The sequence below is a fragment of the Corvus brachyrhynchos genome, unplaced genomic scaffold, assembly GCF_000691975.1.
Source record: "Corvus brachyrhynchos isolate BGI_N302 unplaced genomic scaffold, ASM69197v1 scaffold23, whole genome shotgun sequence".
NCBI lineage: Eukaryota > Metazoa > Chordata > Aves > Passeriformes > Corvidae > Corvus > Corvus brachyrhynchos.
In genome coordinates, this window is record NW_008238983.1 from 3,806,604 (window position 1) to 3,828,566 (window position 21,963).

At 34.9% G+C, this 21,963-nt stretch overlaps 1 protein-coding gene across 3 annotated transcripts in view; it reads left to right on the forward strand.

Annotated features, from left to right (window-relative positions):
- The window catches only part of CDH10 (cadherin 10), a 100,820-nt gene that overhangs the window by 55,629 nt on the left and 23,228 nt on the right, over positions 1-21,963 (forward strand). For all 3 annotated transcript variants that reach the window (XM_017738750.1, XM_008637181.2, XM_017738752.1), the window contains exons 3-5: positions 7,565-7,859; positions 19,711-19,830; positions 20,437-20,604. In XM_017738750.1, coding sequence (XP_017594239.1) covers positions 7,565-7,859; positions 19,711-19,830; positions 20,437-20,604 — 583 coding nt within the window. The remainder of the gene's footprint in view (positions 1-7,564; positions 7,860-19,710; positions 19,831-20,436; positions 20,605-21,963) is intronic.

Consider the following 21,963-nt stretch of genomic DNA (forward strand, 5'->3'; position numbering starts at 1 on the left):
TAAAATCTTTCCCTCTCTTTCCTTCCTTGGGATTGAGTTTAATACTACTATATTATCATGGATATCACTGTTTTGGAGATGATTAAAATGGTTTTCGTTCCTTAATTCTGATATACAGCCTCTGCTGAAGTTGACATTTTCCACTTCCTGGGTTGACAGACATTGTCAGTCAGTTCTGTGTGATAAATAGAGAGTATACATGAGGAGAAAATGCATCACAAAGGCAGAAAACCTTCAAACTCTTACCATTTTACATGTTACAATGATTTCAGACAGAAACAAAGACAATCTTGTGTAACATATTTTTAAGTGGCCTCCAGCAGTAGGTGAAATAAACTAAGCATCAATATTTTAAATGTGTTCTGCTTTTGTTTTAAAAAATTCAATGCTTTATATGTATAGTGCAAACTGTACATTAGGATATATAAAAAATAATTCTTTTTTAATGGTTATTTTGTTAATAACTAGGCTACTTTAGGAAAACATACATATGTTTTAATAAAATAATTCTTCTTTGCAAAAAAACTCCAAACTGACAATTGGTTCTTACAACCACTTTGTTTTGATTAATGTAGAGAGTATAAGTGGTGACTTTTCCTGAAAAAAACCCCTTAAACTAAACAGACAAACCTCTAATTTTTAAAATACATGAAGCTATTGTGAATTCAGTAAAAGAAAAGCATGTGTTGTTTTAGCATATTTGCCTTCCTAGGCTGTTCCTTGGTGGAATAGGGAGATTGTTCTGGAAACTACTTAATACCTTATAAAATATTTAGTGCAGATTTTTATTTTAGTCAAAAACAGCCAAAAAACATAACACATAAAAAATATGGATATTAAAAAAACCTCCAACCAAGTCTGAGGAAAATCTTATCAAACGTATTTTCATTCTAAGACCACAGGATAGTGTACAGAGTCTACTCATAGAAGTAGAAATGTAAGCTTGTGCCAAGTTGATTTCAGCAGCAGGAGAACCAAACAATGTTTCTTTGTTCAGTCCAGCGTTTTAATGAATGGGGACCTGAACAACTGCCATAGGTCAGGTTTCTTTTTTTCTTTTTAACACAAGAATTCCCTTCTGCTTACTCATACCCGGACATCTATTGGAGGTGCCAGGAAGTAAGGGCACTTCAGGTCCACTGGCACTTCTCTGCTTTCTGTCTTTACCTGATGTACAGGCTGTATTTATTACATTAAAATTGGAAAACAATATGAATATTGGCTTATGAAATAACTTTTTGGTGTATGGCATTCAATGAGTCTTCCATCTTAGCTCAATGCTTCTGTGTCTTCTGGAGTGGAAATTCTTGTTTTAACTCTCTGAATATCAGCTAAAGATCTCGGCTTGTGGAGGGAGTTTGGGTATTGGTATATTGACTTAGTGCATCTATGAAAGACCTTTTGCTGCTGCTCATATGATGTGTCTTTAAAAAAAATCCTGCCTTTCTCACCTGAAATCTTAGAATATTTTGTCAGTGACAAGACCATCTACCTGCTCTGACTTTTCCCTTTAGAATAAGCTACAGTAATAGGAAAAAGATATAAATCTACTGATGAAAAAATCTATTTGCTGTATGGTTAGTTTCTGGAAACTGAGAACTCTCAAGATTATATCCATAGTGAAGATTGTAGGGGGCTGTGAAAATAATATTTCTATTTATGTGATAGATATTATTACATCCAGGGATGTGGAAAGAAATGCTAAAAAAAAATTACTAATTATAATTTATCTCTTACCATTTTAAAACATTGGTAAGAACAAACACAAATTTTGAACAACAAGGAACTGCTGTGATCTTTATCAATAAAAATGGTGGAAAATATTTTTATCTTTCCTTTTGACAGTGAATCAAGTTAAGCAAATACAGTCTGAAAATGCATTGCAGACTGGAGTTTTCATTTCCGCTTCTTACAAAAGAATTTCGGAATACTCCTCATCTTACATTACTTGTTGTGCTTCCATTTTAGTTTGTTCACCCCTTACCCTTCCCAGTCTCACAAAGCATTGTTTGAAATCGGTCTTTTTCTTTTCTGCCCATCTTCTCTTAAATAACACACAGTAGAACAGCCCTGACAAACGGACAATATAACTGAGTGAGAAAATTTAATGTGTGACAAGTCTCAATAAAACTTAGTGCAAATTACAGAATCACTGAAAAGAGTTGCTTAAAAGGTTACCTTTCAGATAAATTTAAATAAGTGAACCTCTTTGGTGAGTAAAATATGGCTTAAAGCCATGACAGTTAAATCTGCCAACTGAGGGAATACCACACAGGATATGAGCTGGTCTTTTACAGCTTTACTTACTGAAAATCTTTGACAGTAAGTGCAGCTAATGTTAAACAACTGCATCATTTAACAGTTCAGTTCATGATGCTTAAAATAAATATATCCATTGTGGAAACTCTATATCAATTATTTTTTGTTAACTTCATGTCAAATCTGGCAACTGTTGTGACAATGTTTAGAGAGACAATCATTATTATTCAACTAAGTATCCAGTCAAGCTGCTAATATTAAATGTGCACTAGAACACTGAGTGAAATGGCAAATGCTTCCATGGTGTGTTTTGGCTTCACATTGCTAATATAATTACTTAGAAAAAAGCTAATAGGTTACAATTTGTCCTCAGAATGAGGAGACATTCAAAGCTTATTTGAATAAAATCTAAAAGATAGAGTAATTTAAGAGTGTACTGAGGTCTCATTGTTAATGTGATACTTGGATAAAATTGAAATACCGACACATTGCAGAAGAAAGTAGAAAAAAAAATGCTGCATTATACAATTAAAAATGGCTACTATAAAGTAAGAGAGTAAGAGTGCATTTAATAGGTTAATATTAAAATAGTCTGTCATTTTGCAAAGGCTGCAAAAACTTTAAACTGTATTGGAAAATGTCCTATATATTATAGCCTATTAAATTAAGATTTAAAAAACACTTGAACTGTATTAATGCCTACAGTAAGTTTTCTAACTAAAGGGAAGTTTCTTAATACAGTCATATCTGGTGTCTAGTTATTTGAATACCAATCACTAAAAACTCATAGAGGGACTTCTGAATTTGAAATTCAAATAGAAATAGGTGTGACAAATCTTAAAGTCTTTATCTGGCATTGTCATAAATCATTTTGAATTCCAGAAGTAGCTTGTGTGATAAAATAGATCTGACTAGCCCAATCTTCTCTCTGTTTTTCACAGTAGCATCTTGTCGCTTTTTGGTGAAAATAGGGTTAGCACTTTGTATGCTATTAGAAAAAAAGTCCACATACTTTATATTCATTCTGGGAGATTTCAGAATTTAGTGGAATTCATGGAGGAAGGTGGGGAGAAACCCTAAATTTCTGAGTGGACAGGTTTACTTTGAATCACTGGATGCCAATTAACATGGATTTCTTGTGTTGTAATTTTCAAGTAATTTCCAAAGCGGAATAATTATGTTGTTCAACTAAAGTCTTTTGAAAGTATTTTTACAAAGGTCTTTTACAGACCTAAAAAGTTGTTGAGCTGAATTTGATTGGGGTATCTTTTCATGAACTCATTTTGTTTATGGTTGCACTTACCCTAAAGAAGAATATAATATGTTAATTAACTCTGGGGTCTTTTCCTGCAGTTGAAGAAAAAGTATATCTGTCTCTTAAAACCTGTTTTTGTCTCTGTCTTGGATTGGTAATTCAGTTTCATTTTTAAGTATTCACATAACACTCCATTTTGTGGCCCTCTGTAAATATTATCTTCTGTTTAACAAGACCTTCCTTTTCTATTTATATGAAATCCTTCTGGATTAAAAAGTTTGTTCAACTTTTTGAACTTAATTTAGATAGAAGATATGCAAAAATGTCTTTCATGGTAATTGCAATTTCTGTATGATGAAACAGGGCTATATAAAATAATACCAGCTGACATTCTGATTTCCTGTAAAGTGAGAAAAAATGTACCTAAAATACATATACCAGTGCAGCTGAAAAGGGAAGCATTTCTGTAGAAGAACAGCAAGAAATAGGAGTTTGCAAAATATCAGTGACAGATATGAAAACAAAACCACATCTTCACAGCTGATCATTTTGTGCAATGAAATTGCTAAACGAAACAGATGTCTTTCTGTTTCTCAGCTTGGCTGACATGAATCACAGATGCCCATTAGCCAAAATAACTATAGGAAACACTTTATACTAAAAGTAGCAGAGAAATATTTCGCAGAACATTTTTTTAGTACTTGAGTAAAATGAAAAAGCTCTGCAGCGCTGATTGACACACTGCTCATGCATTTCAAAGCTGGGTAATGATTCACTGTAAAGGGCTGTGAAGCACACTGGGCAGCCTTTAGTCTCCTTGATTCCTCTAGTAACATCTGGATTGAATTAAGAGATAAAAAAACAAAATGAGAGACATTCTCTTTCCTTGTTTATATATACTGTGCATTTTCACCCCTTGAATTATATCTGGAAGGCTTGCTCATTGTATCTATAGCTTGTGTTTCCTGATCACCCCAAAAGACCTTTGGAAATGTTATTCTGAATTTGAAGTTTTTCTACAAGAACTCTGGACTCTTATGTATATGCATACAATTTAAATTGGATTGCCAAAGGCATTATTAACATTTTTTTAAACAACACAGTGTTATAGCTTAAAGTGTTCTTCTAAGCTATGAAGGTTGGTATTCCTTTTAAACATGTTACTGTGAAATGCAACTCTCATCTCCCTAGAAGTCTTTATGTGGATGTTTCAGTCTTTTACTCAGCTCCCCTTCCAGACTTTTGGCTAATATATGTGTGGGAAAAAACAAACAAACAGTCAAAAGATCCCCAACAATCCACACAAACCAAAAAACCCACACAAGTATAAAGTTTGAATTTGGCAGAGGTAATAGGTTAATAATTTTGTGGGCATAAAAAATAATTTCCAAATTACCTTACTAAGATTTACACACAGCTACAGGAGAGGCAGTGGAAAGCCATAGAAAATGATAGTACCTTACATATTAGACAAATAAGTATATTAAAAGATCTTTTCATGCTGAATTGGATCGAAATATAATCGTTCAAAAGCTTCATAGTTTTTAGTTCAGGGATTTTCTTAGTTTTCTGATTTAGTTCTCCTCACTACTCTGTTCAGGCTTGTAGTGCCAGGCAACATTTTAAGGCACCAGAATATGATTATTGGGATTGCTAAATTATTTTACGAATTCCTGGCATGGTTTTGTTAACTATCACTCTCCAAAACAATTTCCATGCATCATTTGTACATTAAATTTGTCCAAACACTCTTGCTGGGAACTGTTTGCATGGAGTTATGCTATTCTGGAGATAGTTTATTAGAATGGGTTTTGCCAGACTGCTAACTGGTTTCTGAGTCAAAAAACAGATATTGCAGCATCGATACATTATTGTCAACTTTTGTGAGAATTTACCAGACCTGGCTTTGGAAAGCATCTGGGAAAACTGCAATGTGCCCATTTAAAGATCCCTCTCAAACAGGACCTTATTTTATATTTTTGTCAGACATCTAAGGAAGAGGAGCCTCTTATCATGCTCTTCATCACTCTTGCTGTGAAAATATTTCATAGAGTGGTCATGGACCAGCAGCAAGTTCCTAGGACCAAAATGTTTTAGAAGATGAAATTATATTCTAGGAAGACATGGAGGAGAAAACACTTAACGACTACTTACACTAAATGACCTTTTAAAATGGGACACAGCCTGGAAGATACTGTTGAGTCCCTTAAAAAGAAGGGTGAAAGGGTTAATTGGAGGCGTGAAAGGTCACAGTTTTTGTGGACCATCAAGGGAGGAGACTGAGGAATTAAAGTTCACTTTAAAAATTCATTCCTCAAAAGAGGCTTGAGGATGGCTTGAAATCTTCAGTTTGAAGTCATCAAGAGAAATAGAAGCAAAAGAAAGAAATATATTTATTTGCAAAAGATTTTTCTTAACATCTACCTTCCTACTCTTTATTTTTGGTGGAGTTTCCTATTTTTTTTATTTATTGTAGAATGAAAAGAAGCAGTAAGAAAATACTCACTTTGTAAAGTAAACATACATGTGTGTAGTGTAAGAGAAGTTTAATAGTTCTAAATACTTTGTAGAAAATCAAAGTTCAGAACATAACAGTATTCAAATTTCTACCATGAAGGGTTTGATCCAAGATTCCTGGTGAGTTCTGTCTGTTCCACATGTTTCAAGTCTGTGGGAAATGTTCAGTGTTTGAAAATTTTTCACAACATAGAAGTTTACTGTTTAACTTCGGCTTATCCTACCAGCCCACTCTGTATGTTTGGTTTCAGCACAAAAGACAAGGAAAGACACATTCAAAATAACATAGTATATAATAATTGAATATTTTTACTTCTAATACTTTAAATGGGTGCTATGGAAGACAATACAAAGGGATCATAGATGAAAAAGAGAAATATATTCTTGGCTGCATAGCAAGGGGGATATTTATACTATGAGACATGTATGACATTTTTTCATGATCTGAAATGTAAGCTTAAACTAACCAAAGCTCTTCACATGACTGAATATAATCTTACTGCAGATCTAATCGATGTTGTTATTATGTGTTTAAATAACTATTTTTAGAAATAAAAAATGCACTAGTTCTGTCAAACTTTTTGGAATATTCTGATATTTCTTGGGTGTGACTTTAAAAAAAGTTTTTATATTTGCATTTCATTTTTGTTAAAAGAGCTTCTGCTTGATTTGATCCTTCTGCTGAAGTCAAAAGTAAGTTTACAGACAGAATATATTTCATGGTGAAAATAAATCTGAGTGCCAGTTTCTTTCAGTTAATTATAAAATCAATGAGATTGGAAAGACCTTTCCAACAAGGTGATGAGATAAATTATGCTGTGTCCAAAAGACCAAATAAGCCATCATCCACACTACTGTACTGAACAAAAAACCATAATTGAATATTTTTTATATAAAGACAGTCAGGGCAGCAAGTTATATATGAGAAGTCAAGCTTTATACAACTTATATAATGGGTGTTAAATCAGTATTGAATGCTTAATAAATTTGGTTTTTTTTTTCCTTTAGGCTATTTACATTAGTTGATGGAGTGAAAGTGATAATGACTTAAAATGAAATGTTCCCCAATCTAGGAGAACTATAAATAATAAGAAATGAAATTTTTAAAAATTATTATTTCATGAAACCAGTGGTTCTGTTTTCCTTAATTGTCTTGTATTTAGCCATGTTCTTTATCTGCTTAGTGAATTTACAACTAGCACAGCAGTTGTGAATTTTTAATAGGATCTCTTCAAGGAAAGAAAAGGTCAGTATTAACATAAAAATATACTTTAAGAACTGTGGTGCAAAGGTTTCTTAGCAGAGAACAGGTGTTGCTGCAAAAGCAAAATCTGCCAGAATAGTCAAGTGAAAAGATGCTTGGAGCTAAGTTAGGAAACACTGTCTGTCAGTCAGGGTGAATGAAAATTACTTTCTTAAGGGTATTAACCACATTTTTTACATACAGAATAATTTAACATATAATAATGTTTTTTTTAAAACCTCCATCTGTTTCATTGCTTCTAAACAAAATTCTGTATTCTTCCATTTCAGCTTCATTCTGACCAGGATAAGGGAGATGGATCCCTCAAATACATTTTGTCAGGAGATGGGGCTGGTACTCTTTTTATAATTGATGAGAAAACAGGAGACATTCATGCAACTCGGAGAATTGACAGGGAAGAGAAAGCCTTTTACACCCTGCGTGCCCAAGCTATCAACAGAAGAACTCTAAGACCAGTGGAACCTGAATCTGAGTTTGTCATCAAGATCCATGACATCAATGACAATGAACCAACATTTCCAGAAGAAATTTATACTGCTAGTGTTCCTGAAATGTCAGTAGTAGGTGAGTTCTCTATACTGAAGCACTGTTCTCCATTACTTGACAAATTATTTCCCTGTCCTCTCAAAAGTCAGTCATGTAGAATTCTACCTGATGACTTAAGTAATTTTCATTTTGACTTGTTTGTTCAAATATTGAAATTGCATCCAGAAACAGATTTCTATTATCTGAGATCTATTTCTACTTGGAACATCCAAATTATTAGCTTTACAGTTCTTTGGAATATAAATATTAATAGATAGTAGGTAATGGTGAATCATCCTCCTCCTCAAGAACTGTTAGAATAAGATGACTAAATTAGCCTGTTGAAAGCTCAATACATTTTTTTCTTTCATTTTCACTGGAAGTTTCCAGTGGTGATAAGAACTGAACGGAGAGCTGTCTCCACTCTCTCTGTGGCTGAGGAAAATTATATATTGACTCATGTGATGTTGATGCACTGTCTGAAGGTAGACACCCTCTTTATTTTCTTTTTTTCACTTTTTTACTGTATACCCAAATCCTCTTGTACTTTCACACCCTCCTTTAACTCCATCCATGAATGAAGCCTTCAAGAATATTAAACAGTTGTTTGAGTAAATCTTTTTCTGTTTGCAACGTATTTTCAGTTCTTATCTTAAGTACAAAGTTGTGGCCTGGATCATGCCAGCTGGTGAATTTTATAAACAATAACATTTTGGAATATGAGCTATTATTGATATTAGTGCATACAATTCTTTAGGAATAATTTTGAAAAACTTAAAAATATATGAAGTTTATTTTAAAAATTAGTTTTAATTTATTCACTGTGTAACTGTAGCTACTATAATGTTAAATTCTAAAAATTCAGAAAACAAACAATAAATTCAATGTAACTTTTGGCTATTATTAGGATTTTAATTACTTCCACTGCCTGAATAGATCAAACAGGTGTTTTAGATTACTAAATTAGCCTGTTGAGATGATTAGTTTTTGAGACGTTTTATATACACAGATATTGAAGATTTAGTACTTACCTTCCTGGGCCTTAGAAAACGCTAAAAGAGAAAAAAAACTATTGAAAGAGAATGACCTCAGCAAATCTGTGCAGCAATGTATGGAAGCATAACACCAATAGTTTTTTATTCTTAATATCTCAATCTGCTTTCAGTTTGTGGTTGAATAATTTTTAAAAGTTCCAGCATTCAGCAAGTTGTTTTTATTATAAAGCAAAATAAATTTTAAAAAAAGAAAGATAAAAAAAATCTGACAGATGATTATGTAGGCCTGCACTGAAATGTCATCAAATCAGTCCATGTAAAGAGAAGAATTGAAAAGTCTTCCACCTTTACTGTTCCAAAATCTAATAAAATGTAATACAAAGTTACTAATGGACTGATCAGTTCTAAATTTCCATAAACATATACAGCTTTAGGTAGAGCATCTTGAAAGTGCATCCTGACAGAACATTGCTGCGTTTTCTAGAGAAGCCTATGGCAAGATTACAGTAGGGTTGAAAAAGTATGGCTTAGAGTTTCCACTTTATTTCTCATGTTCTTTCTATAAATTACTGAATGCATTGTTTAAAATGTGATTGGAAACATTTAAAAAAGTTACTCAGTGTTTTCATTAAATATTATGCAAATATATAATATTCAGTTATAATCTATAGATTCCTAATTTTATCGGTCTCAATTCCAAAAACATCATCTTTCTCTTTAAGTGTTCTCAAACATTCACGGCATTATTTCAATGATTCTAAAGTATTCAGATTCCAAGATTCCAGTGTATTTGTACATCTGTATATAGATGATAAAATTTTGAAACTGCAAAATTTCAGCATTGAAACAACAACAAAAAAGAGATAAGATGATAAGAAAACTGTATAGAAAAATAAAGAGCAACAAAAAAAAAAGCTTGGGTGCACTTAGTGTTTTAACCTTGTATCTTGCATAAATAGCTGTGCTGAAACAAATGGACTTTATTCTGTCAAAAAAATGGAAATAATTTAGAGAATTATAACTCAGTTCAAATCTATCATGTTCCTGGATTTCATAAATGTGGCCATTCAGCTGCTAGAGTGACTGACTGACTACCCGATAGGTAGAATTTTCTTTTACCTTTATTACTTTTAGCTTTATGGCTGATCCCTAGAGGTATATGTTCATCTGTGGTCCATGAGAGAATGACGTGATTTTATAAAGTATTCATCAAAGTTGATTCATTTCTTAATAACACTAATTTAATTATCCAACTTAAAAAAATCTACTCAGTAATCTCAAAACTAAAGGCTGAATGTAGAAGGGGAGAAATCTTCTAAAAGAATAAGCTGCATGAAACTTTTGAGAAAATTAATTAGAAGATTGAGAAAATTAATTAGAGATTGTGAAGTCATTATGTTAAAATTCTTCACATATTTGTACATTAATAATGTACTATCACATCATTAATTACAAAATATTTTTAAATTAGTATTTTTCTGACATTGTACAATTCAAGCATTTTTACTACAGCAGCCTACATGAGAAATTTATGAAAGAAGAAACAATTATATTTTTTTATGACAATTGCACTTCCCCATCCAAAGGAAAATAGGAAGAAATTCCTGCATTTCTCTATTTTTATCTCTCCACATTATTTTTTATTTTTTTTTAGTTATATTATTTTGAGCAGCCCATTACTTGCCCAGTACAGTTGGCCATGGGCTAAGAAAGTGTTAGGTTTGATGTAAGGAATGCAGATAGAAATTGCAGTCTTGGATGTTATTGCATTGTTGCATTGAATGTCTCCTGCAGTACCCACTTCTGTGAGAATGTAGAAACATTTAATCTTTCTATAAGTGTCTGGAAACATTAAGCAGAGTTTAGGATAATAAGTATTTTCTCAGTGGTATGTCCCAGAAAGAGAAATGACAAAGCTAAATTACTATGGCCCTTACCTGAGTATGTATGAGTTATATGGTTCTATAAAAAGTATGATACTATCAGGACTGTAATATTTTCATTACCTAATCCAGCATAGTCAACACAGTATGGCACTGTGCTATACATTGGGAGTCTGAGAGAGAGATTACTGGAACCACACCCTGCCTTTCCTGGGTCAGACCTGTCAAGCAGACAGCACATCATGTGAAGGATTCCCTATCCTCACTCTGTTCCACTTAGCTGAGTGCAGTGACTTAAGGGATAGGGGAGAACAGTGACAAGTTCCTGCCCAGTCCTGCAGGTGCATCTATTCCGTGACTACCTCACTGTTGCAGGTGTCCCTGCATAACAGGCGGGGAAGGTGCTGACCTCACCTCTCTGCTGATTTGCAATAGGACACACAAAAACGGAATGAAACTGTGTCAAGGGAAGCTCAGACTTGACATTAGGAAAAGGTTCTTCATTGAGACATTGTTCAGTCACTGGAACAGGCTCCCCAGGAAAGTGTCAGAGTGTATTGAATGCTTTCCTTAGTCATTTGGTTAAGTTTTAGGTAGTCCCTTGAGAAGCAGGAAGTTGGACTTGACGATCCTTATGGGTCCTTTCCAATTCGGTATATTATGTGATTCTATGATAGAATTATCCACTAAAATCCACATCATTATTTTTATAGAATGACTTGCACTCCTGCTACTATTGGTACAACCAAGTTTGATAGTTTACTATTGTCCTAGGTTACAATGTAAGATGTAACCAAAAGCAACTATTGTATTATCATCTTCACAAGCTGTTAAAGCAGGTGGGACAGTGTTTGTTATCTCCTACCATGATTCATCCCTGATAACTCCCTCCAGGGGCTATCTCTGTTAATGGGCAATCAGGGACCCACCGCATGACTCACAGAATTACATCAACCCATTGTGAGATGCTCTGCCCAGGGGGAGGAGCCAAGCATTCCTACCTGGATATAATCTGGGGTTTGGAACAGTACGAGCAGCCCTTACCTATGGGACTCCCAGAGGACAAGAGCTACACCACTGGACCTTCAGGTGAAGACCAGACCCTTTTCTACAGGATCACTGCTTCAACAGGACCACTTCATCTGGACTGCTACCACCACCCTGACTAACAGGGTGTTGCTGCAGTACCGTCCTGTGGCTAGCACATTGTCCTGGTACCAAGAAAACTGCTGCCTGCCCCAAGCGGGACAGATGGAGTCCAATGGTGGCATGGGGGAAGCCAGCAAAGCACCTGCTTGTGTTCGCCTGGCTCCCTGATGGCTAGGCGCGCGGAGGAGGCAGGATAAAGTGGAGGGACTCCACGTGGGGGAACAGAGTTCATTGCAGGGTAGAAACCCACGATGAAAGACCCAGCCACCTACCTGCCAGGCTGGTTTTCTACCCCGACAAGCAAGCATGGAAAACACACAGTAACCAATGATACATCAGCCAGGGGGTGTTACGAGGGTGGGGAGAAGGGATTACAGCCCATGGGGAAAGTGGTAGGAGGGGAGGAGTAACATAGACCAATTAGCTGCTGAAGAACACAGAACTCTTTGGAAATACAACCGAATATGAGAAATAGGAAGAAGGGAGAGCTGCAGCTACAGGTAAGGCACAGATCCCAGCCTCTTGGGTGCTCTGTTAAGGCTTTTGGGGCCGGCCCTCAGGTTGGTCATGGTTCACCACAACAGGGTGTCAGGTTATATCCTGACTCTGTTGGTGTTCTTGTACTATTGCATTTATTTTAATTTTCCTATTAAATTATAATCCTGAGTTGTGATCTCCCACTGGTTTCTTTTCAAGCTAGCACAACTATCAATCAGATACAAAGGCTGGACCACTAGAAAGACACACAAACATACCCACACAGTATTTTATAAAATTTCAGTTTATTCAAACCGACTTCATAGAGAAAGACCCTTTTATATATAAGTAGGATGGGTGAGTGGCAATAGTAAAATGGGGTGAAAAGCAAAATAAAAGACATGTCACTTTCATTATCAAAGGTGAAAGAGGACCTACTGCAGATAGATGGTAACAGACATCAGATGTCATGCCTCTTATTGGAGGACACAACACTAGAATAATTCTCTTTGTTCATTGTTTCGAATTCCTGTAGATGTTGTCATCATCTTTTATATGTATTTTTTACCACACAAGTGATGTTTTATAGATAATAAATATTTCTTTTTTTTTTTTTTTGTTATACTTTAAATCCATGTCAGTCTTTAATACGACTAATAACTTACAACTTGTATCTGTGTCTTTTATTTATGCTATTCTGTGACTGCATTCTCAAAACCTCTGCTATCACCTGGTGACTGGCATTCTCAGTCCTGGTACTGAATACCGATGTTTCAAATGGGCTTAATCTTATCTTTACTTTAAGCAGTGTTAAAAACCCAAAAAGTCAACAATTCTGCAGTTTTGCCACTGTGTTGTCTATTTCTATGCATCTATACTTGAACCACAATGGTGAGGTGTTCATATGAACCCTGTATGCACTTACCTGAACACCAGAAAGATGACAAACAGGGTATCACATAATACAAAGAAAATAAATAAATGCTTATGTAGAAAAACTTGAAGTGATTGAAATCTGTGCACCCTTGGAGTACAGGATTTGCTCCATCCTGAAGTGCCCTGTACTAGAAGGAACTATAAGATGATCAGGAGGTCAGAAAAACACTATGAAGCCTTTATCTATTCCATATGCCTCTATCTTTAAGGTAGCAAATCGTGATGTAGCCATACACCAGCCTCTTTCAGACCACAAACAGCAGATTTCTTCCTCGGGCTGTGGTACCAGATGGGTACCTGAGAATATGGCTATTATCAAATAGAGTGCCTTGACAAGAACAATTCTTTGTTCTTGTTCATCTTTTTTCTGTTGCTCATTAAACATAGAAAATAGAGATAAATGGGCCAACTTCAGGATCTTGCAGCCGGATCGATATCCTAGAAGACAACTTATTCTCCTGAAGTCTTTGTACTGATTACTGGATATTTTTTCTTCTTTCACACTTTCAGAGTTTATGACCCAGAATATTCTTAAGGTTTTGACAACAGTCTTCTGCTCTATCATATTTTTCACCTATCTCTTTCTGCTCATTTGGAGATTTCTTTTCAGAACTGCAGATAGTCTATTTTCCTCTAGATGGATTTTCCTGTGGATTTTGCCTATTAGCGTATTTTAGAAAAGTTTCCAGAACTTTTTATTTAGACTTCTTTTTATATATTTATATATCTTCACAGCCTATATATCCTCTAATCATTCCTTATCCTTATTTCATCTTGTAAGTGTTCTACTTCTAAATTATCAATATAAGCTTCGGAAGATGTAACCTCCTTCTGGGTATACATGTGATGTACAGGGTGTCCTGTTGGCCTGTCATCTCTACCTCTTTACATGCTTTTTCTTTGGACAGCAGTTAGAGCTCCTTAACTTTCTACCTTGGCTTCTTATATACTCCCTCATTAGTGCAGTTTACCAGTTTCCAATGCTTAGTCCTCTCTGCCACAGAGTTCATCTTACAACACTTCCTTCTGGTTTCCTATTAACAAAGATATTTTAAAATCTTTTTTTTTCATATTAAGTTCTCTCAGCAAGCCCTTTTGCATCTTCTGACTTATGACATTTCAAAAACACAAATTATTATATTTTTAGATTTTCTACAAAGCTTGATTTCACTCTGCACACAAATCCTGCCAAAAGGAGATGGGACAAAAAATAAAAAAAAAAAAAAGTAAAGCAAAAATAACCTAAGATGAAACATTATTTTTCCTTTAAAAGGACATCTTAAAAGAGTTGAAATTATCCACTTCTGTGCTTGTTTACAACTTATTGTTTTCTAAGTTGCATGAGTACCATGTAGTCAAAGATCTTTCTGACATTGAGTTCTCTGAAAATGCAGCCCTTTTCAGTTCTTTTCTGTATTCCGCAGCTTGAAATAGATTATTTCAAGGGAAAACATGTGTCATTATTTCTGGGGAAAATAGGTGTCATTATTTCTTGTCTTTTCCACCAGAAAGAGCAGAAAATTTCTATTAATTTGTCTTGTTATTTGTATGGATAATTTACTATGGAGGGTACTTGCTCTAGTTAAATATCATATAACTCAGCTGGGAGTAAAGAAACCAAAATCTAAGTTTAGAATCCAGCTCTACAGTGGATATTTTGTGTATTCCTTTTCCTAGATAATTATCTCTGGTGATTTTTATCTAATATGTATGCATCACAAAATGAATTGTGAGGTCGAAGTAATTAATACTTGTACTGTGTTTGAAGATGCTTGCAGCAAACATCAGCAAGGGCCAAATATATTAATTACTGTTATAGTCCTAGACCCTGGGGAGAGTCAAACACTATAATTAAAGTTATGTTAAAATATGCCTTCTGAGAGCTACAATAATCTGACAAAAGACTGTTTGTTTCTGGGCCAGGTTTACCACTGTTGAATTCTAGTTCACGGTATCGTAAAATTGGCGATTATGCAAGGAGAAAATAACAGAATTCACTGGTATGTTATTAATAAGGTACATGGTGCCATGTTAATAGAGCCATAGAACTGTTTGAGTTGGAATGGACCTTAAAGATCTTCTCGTTCCAACACCCACTTGGTTGTTCAAAGCCCCATCCAGCCAGGCGTTGAACACTGCCAAGGATGGGACATCCAGAGCTTCTCTGGGCAACCTGCTTGTCCCAGTTTGAGACAAATTTGGAGGAATGTCCAAATTTGAACGTCCTCTGATAGAAGGCAGGTTACAGCCACCCCCACCCACCAGGTTCAGGAAAAATCTTCTTCGGAGGAAAGTGAAAGGAAAAAACTATTTATTTAAAAGACACAATGCACAATGGAAAAGAATGATGCCAGATAATAAAACCTTGCTCTGTGGAGAGAACCTGCTGTGGAGAGAACCTGATAAGATTTTAGAGTCCTTTCTTTGGTGTGGTCTCTCTCTCTCCTATTCGGAGCCAGGTTGGCCTGGGCCCCTCCAGGCCACAGTGTAAGGTCTCCTGGTGTGTTCCGGTGTTGTTGAACAGTCCAGAAGAGAAGAAGAAGAAACCAAAGTACCAGGAAAACAAAGGAGTTTAACTCTCCATCTTTCTCTTCCAAGAAAAGGAGCCAAGAGCCGGGAAAAGCAGGAAGGTGCTTGCCTCCTCTCTGCAGCAGCAGCAGCAGCAACTAGCTCTGTGTCCTTGGAGCACAAACTGCTTTGAAAAGCTTTTCTGGCTTTTTTTCTTTCTCTCACACCCAGTTTTAAAGATGCAGAAAGGCACAGGAATCATGTCTGGGCATAGGGTGGTGATAGGGGATACACATCATAAAGTCACCCCAAGACAGTTTCAGTGTCTCACCACCCTCATGTGGGGAGAGATAAGATAGAACTGGGTTATGGGCTGTGGGACGTGCCGGCAGAAGCACATGGCAGCACACAGAGGCTTGTCTCCACCGGACCCTGGGGTAAGAAGGTGTCACAGGGAAGACCCCTGCGGAGAGGAGCCTGCCGGGAGCTGACGGATGGGTGAACAGCGCTTGATCTCCCCATGGAAGGACATTTAGAAAGTGTTGCTGACGTGGCAACATGGGGTAGGTCACGTAGTGAGAATTACCATGTAAGGAAATACTGTGACTTCAAAAAGTAAATAAAACCAGCTTGTTTCTTTGAATAAACAATTCAGTTTCCCTGCTGGTCTGGGTCCGTGTCTCAGTCACTCTCACCCTCACAATAAAGAATTTCTTCTTTATATGTAATCTAAACCTGGTCTTTTTCAGTTTGAAGCCATTTCCCCTTGTCCTATCCCTACATGCCATTGTAAAATGTCCATCTCCATCTGTCTGGTATGTTATCAGTGTCTCCTTTATGCACTCCAATAGAGTTCAGATCAGGCTTTAAATTCTGAAGGTCAACTACCTTCATCAGAAGTAACCTGTGACTATGTAAAAGAGCAAGGTCTAGACCAAGTGATGATCACTAAGTGATCTCTATACTGTAGTTTTTAAGCCCTGGCACAACTGATCATCTTCAATGCCTTTGGATTTCTGGTCCAGGTTTCAGACCAGAATAAACAATATATTTGTTTTATTGAGCATCAGTGGTCTTCAGTGTACTGAAGCAAAGCAAAACCAGCTGGTGGTTTAGCAGCTGATGTTCACAATGTAATTGGTACACTGCTAGCACTACTCCTGTTCACTTCTTGACGTGGCTTCTGTCAGGTTTTTAATAGGGAATTGCTGATCCCCCTGTGGAAGCCTAGAGAACACATCTCTTTTCCTCTCATAGCGAGGGCCAAGATCAAAGGAGAGTTCTGCATCCTGAATGGCACTCGGAAGTGTAGTGGTGCCCTTGCACTTCTCCTGCCAACTACCTGACCCATAAAAGCCAAAGAGCAGAGGTAACGTTAAAAAGTAAAGTTCATCCTTACTGCTTTTAGTTAATGGAGAGTATACTGTCTTGATCATAACCCACCAATTGCAGTGTGATAGTGATGAAATTAAGGAGCCCAAGTCTCTTCCCACAGACTTTAAAGGGAATAGGTGCAAATCTACAGTTCTCAGAAGTGTCTGATAGATTTTTTGGGGTGGACATATGCATCCATGCTCATTGCAGCTAGAGAGAAGCACAGATGATATAATTTGCTCTGTCTCATTGCATGTGTACTGAGATAGTAATAATTAATATATGTTCATTATGACACTCAAGGCAGCAGTAACTGCTAGACATATATTATTACATTTAAAATGGAACTATTTTAATATATTTTAAAGTTATTAAATATGTTCTTCGGTTTGCTTCCAAATTCTTCTTCAAAGTTGATTCTCCTTATTTTTTTAAACTAAAATGAAATAAAAGTCTCATACAATTGACCTATTAATAGATATGTCTTGTTTGCACAAATGAAGGAAATGTGAAAACTAGGAAAAGAGACAAAGTATTTCCTTTCATGGATTTGCACTGTAGAGGTTTCTGATTAATACATCATGCTGTTGTGACATGACCTTGATTATGACTGTTCTCTGTTTTTATGGATATGAAATGGAGTTGTAAACTTTATGTGTATAATTCCATGTTGGTCAGTGTACTCAGTGGCTTGGGTTTTTTTTTGCCTTTTTTTTAAACTTGCAGCACTCCAGCTACTGAACATGATTTGTCTTATCCTTCTTTTACACAACTCTACTATTTCACAGAAAATGTTCTTTAGGAACAAGTATACATTCTAGCACTGCAGTTTGATATATAGTAGGATGATCCAAAAGTGCATTTCAGAAACAAGACAACACTCCTCAGAACTTAAATATATTCAACAAAAAGGCCATTCACCTTTAAACAGAATACTTGTATAGACATATATCTACAAATGGGGTTTGGTGTGGCAGAATACATGAGACATTTTTGAATGGTAGAGACAAAACTTTTAGAACAGATCTATCATCCCTACATTCTTATTTTTAAAAAAAAAAGTTCAGATTTTCAGGTTCAGCCATGTTTCAGATGGTCACTAAAGCAATCTTTAATACAATAGAAAGTTATTTTAACTTACTTTCTTTATACCTGTGTAGCATTTTTTTATATTTTAAAATTTTATTTTGTGTTTGGGGCTTTTCTCTCTTAAGTCCGTGATTCATTTCATTTTAATATGGAATAATATAACCACGAAAATGCCTGTTTCGCCTTCTTTATGAGATACCAGTACTTTTGGGGACGCACTGAAAGAAGTATTTCTATTCTCTAGCAGTTGAGAACTGAAAATTTCTGAGAACTCATCTCTGTTTCAACAGTTAGGCACATGCTCATTCCCTTGATACTGGTGCTGTGATTGAACAATTTACTTGTTAAAAGCAAATTTGTCATCATGTCATGAAATCCCAAATAAATGGAGAAATAGCGTTTGTTCCTGCTCATTTTTCTATGTATGTTAGAATAAATATATAGTATGGAAAGACAATGAGAGGGAATAAATAGTTGTATCACGGGCCTTGGATTTACAGGTGCTTTATTTCATTTTTGGCAGTATTTGGTGGGGAAAAGAATTTTGAAAGAATTGGGATAAAAGGAGAAACAAGTTTTAAAGTCTTCTGATCCTCAGATTAGCCTATGGCTAGCCAGTCATGTGCATATGATGATGGTTTTTTCCCTTTTTTTTTCAGTTCTTTCCTATATGCTTAAAATAGTATTTGCACTTTATGGATGCACAGTAGGAGAGATTCTTGTCCATACTTTATTCCTCTGATGGAAGAGTTGAACAGGATGTAGAAAATATTTTGATTGAGGAAAAACCGTCAGCAGTAATGGCAAACATTTCATGTTTTGAAGGACTGGTATATTCTACTAAAATTTAGAGGTCTTTAAGGCTAGGAAAGTTTCTGTAGCCTAAATAATCAGCAGATTTCAAAGTTCATGTGAAAATGTTTCTTCTGGTAGTATCTATCTATAGTAACACTTAGAAAGCAGGGAGAACTGATGACTTGTTTTTCACAACTTCCATTGACCTGTTTAATCATCTTTGTCTGTCATATTCCTGCATGTATAGTTTCATATCATCCTGATATTACTGAACAAAGCAAAAGGAAAAAAAAAAACAAACCACAAAACACCCCAAACCCATTCTAGGCAATGGAAAGCAGGTATTTATTGCAATTAAAAAAAAAAAAAAAATCTTCTGAAAAGAGGATGTGAATACAAGAAATTATTGTAACTAGGTAAGGATAAGAATTAATCTCAGACATAGCTATTGTTTACATTTTCTGATTAAATCTTAATCACACGTGGGATTAGGTAAGTTTAGTTTTAATTTGTTTAGAAGGAGATGCAAAATTAACCTGATGTTGATTATAAGATCACAAATATATTTGGAAAATCCAATCGATATTAACTGAAATTTTCTTTGGTGTCTGTTGGAATGGAAATTGATGCCCTAAGATCTCCACATAGTGTCATGTGAAACTAAGTTGGCTTTGGATGTTTCAGGTACTTCTGTGGTCCAAGTTACAGCTACTGATGCTGATGACCCTTCATATGGAAACAGTGCCAGAATAATTTACAGCATACTTCAAGGGCAGCCATATTTCTCTGTGGAACCAGAAACAGGTCATGAAAATTTTGATTATTTTCATTTATCATAAACTTTAAATTCTTTCATTTAAAAGACCTTAGGTCACCTAAAAATTTTATTTTTAAAGCCTAACAGAAATGAAAGAACATTTCTTGCTTTTTTCTCATGATGTATAATTTTTATAATACATATAAAAAATCAAGAGTTATTACAGCTGAAATTATTAAGTATAAGTGATTTTACAGCAGTACTATTTATAGATTAAGATCTAAATAACATTTCTGATAAAGGCAAGAATAAAGGTTTCTTCTTAGAAAATATTGTTCTTTTTTTTCTAATGATTCTACTTGGATTAATAGAAGGTGATCTTTCTCCTAAACCTTATGCATAAATATCTTGAATCATTTTTAGCGTGAAACTGGAAAGGGACCTGTGATGTAAAACTAAGTATTCAACCAAGACATAGCCTGTACTAAAGACTATAGACTAAAGACTATAATTATAAGTAGACTATGATAAAACTTATGGACAGAAATGTGTACCTTGAAACATTAAATGAATATTTTAGAAATATGTTTGAAGACTAATACAAAAAAAAGATGCATCATTAGCGATTTTATTTTTCAATGTATTTCTTTCAGGTATCATCAGAACTGCATTGCCAAACATGAACAGAGAAAACAGGGAGCAGTACCAAGTAGTTATCCAGGCAAAGGACATGGGAGGCCAGATGGGTGGATTATCAGGGACCACCACCGTGAACATCACACTGACTGATGTCAACGACAATCCACCTCGCTTCCCCCAGAGTAAGCTGCATTTAATAGTTGACTTGTGCTATAAGAGTTAAGCAATCACCATCTGGTTTAATTTAGAGTAAATCTAGATTATGGGGCACACATAAACAAAAGGCTTATGTGCTGATTATTATTATTAAAGCAGTATATTAAATGTTACAGCATTTGTTTGTTAGAAAACAGTTACATGATCAAATATAACTGCAGTAAATCTGGAATACCTCCCAATAATATGGGGAGCAATAGTAGGTGGACTCATAAGAGCATTAGAGCAATGTTTTTTTCTTTCCATACCTATTGCTTAAATCCTACATGCTCTCCCACTGGAAAATAAAACATGTTGTAATTCTAGATATGCAGAAATGTTTGAATTGAAGTATCTGCTTAAGTATTTAATCATGAAGAACGTGGAAAAAAAATTACTTGAAGAGAATCAAACAGATTTGTACTTTTTCAGCTATAAGAGCTATAAAACATAGAAAATTTCCCAAATTAAAGTAAATGACATTTAACTTTTTTAGGGTTTTTTACAGCTTTAGTGGAGGTTTTTATAATGCTTTTTGCCTTTTGATAATACAGCTGTCAAGACTTTTTATCCTCAAACTAAAATGTTAAAATGTTCTTGGTCTCTATCTAATATGGAAATACTAAACTATGTAACATCAAACTTATAACAGTTAAGCATTTTAAATACATTTGAGGCCTTTTGAATAAATTGAAGTTGCAATACTTACGGGATGATTTAGACTTACTTGATACGTAAAGGATTTAGAGTATCCTCACCACATATTTTATACGTTCTGTATAATTCTACTCAATCCAGTAGTTACTGATGCACTCTTCTGGATCAAAATAACAGAATCAGCTTCAAATTATGCTCTTTATGGCACAACTGGAGTATGTAATTTTGTTCAATTTAATATTGCAGTTAATATATATGTGTTTAGCTAAGATGTTTCGCAGCACATCATTTCACTTACACACTTGAAATAAAAAAATTATGTACCATTGAGTAATTAGAATTTGTGCATTTCTACAAGTGTTCTGTTCTGAGCAGAATTTATTGTTAATTTATAATTTTATTTTCTTTTTTTCCCCTCAACTTTTTTATTTATTATCTTTATTGTTTCCCTTTGTATATAGAAGATTATGGTATTTCCATTGGTGTGTAGGAGAGGAATGCTGTATTACTCCTTTCTGGACATACTGAAGAAGACTACTCAAAGAGGTGTCATGTTCAAAGCCTTACAGAAAAAAAAAAAACGGTTAAACTTAAGACAGCATAAAAGACTCAAAAGTGCATATTTATGTTTTTCTTTCTTTTTTCTTGTTTCTTTAAGAGTGTATACTAAATTAGAAGTCAGAATGATG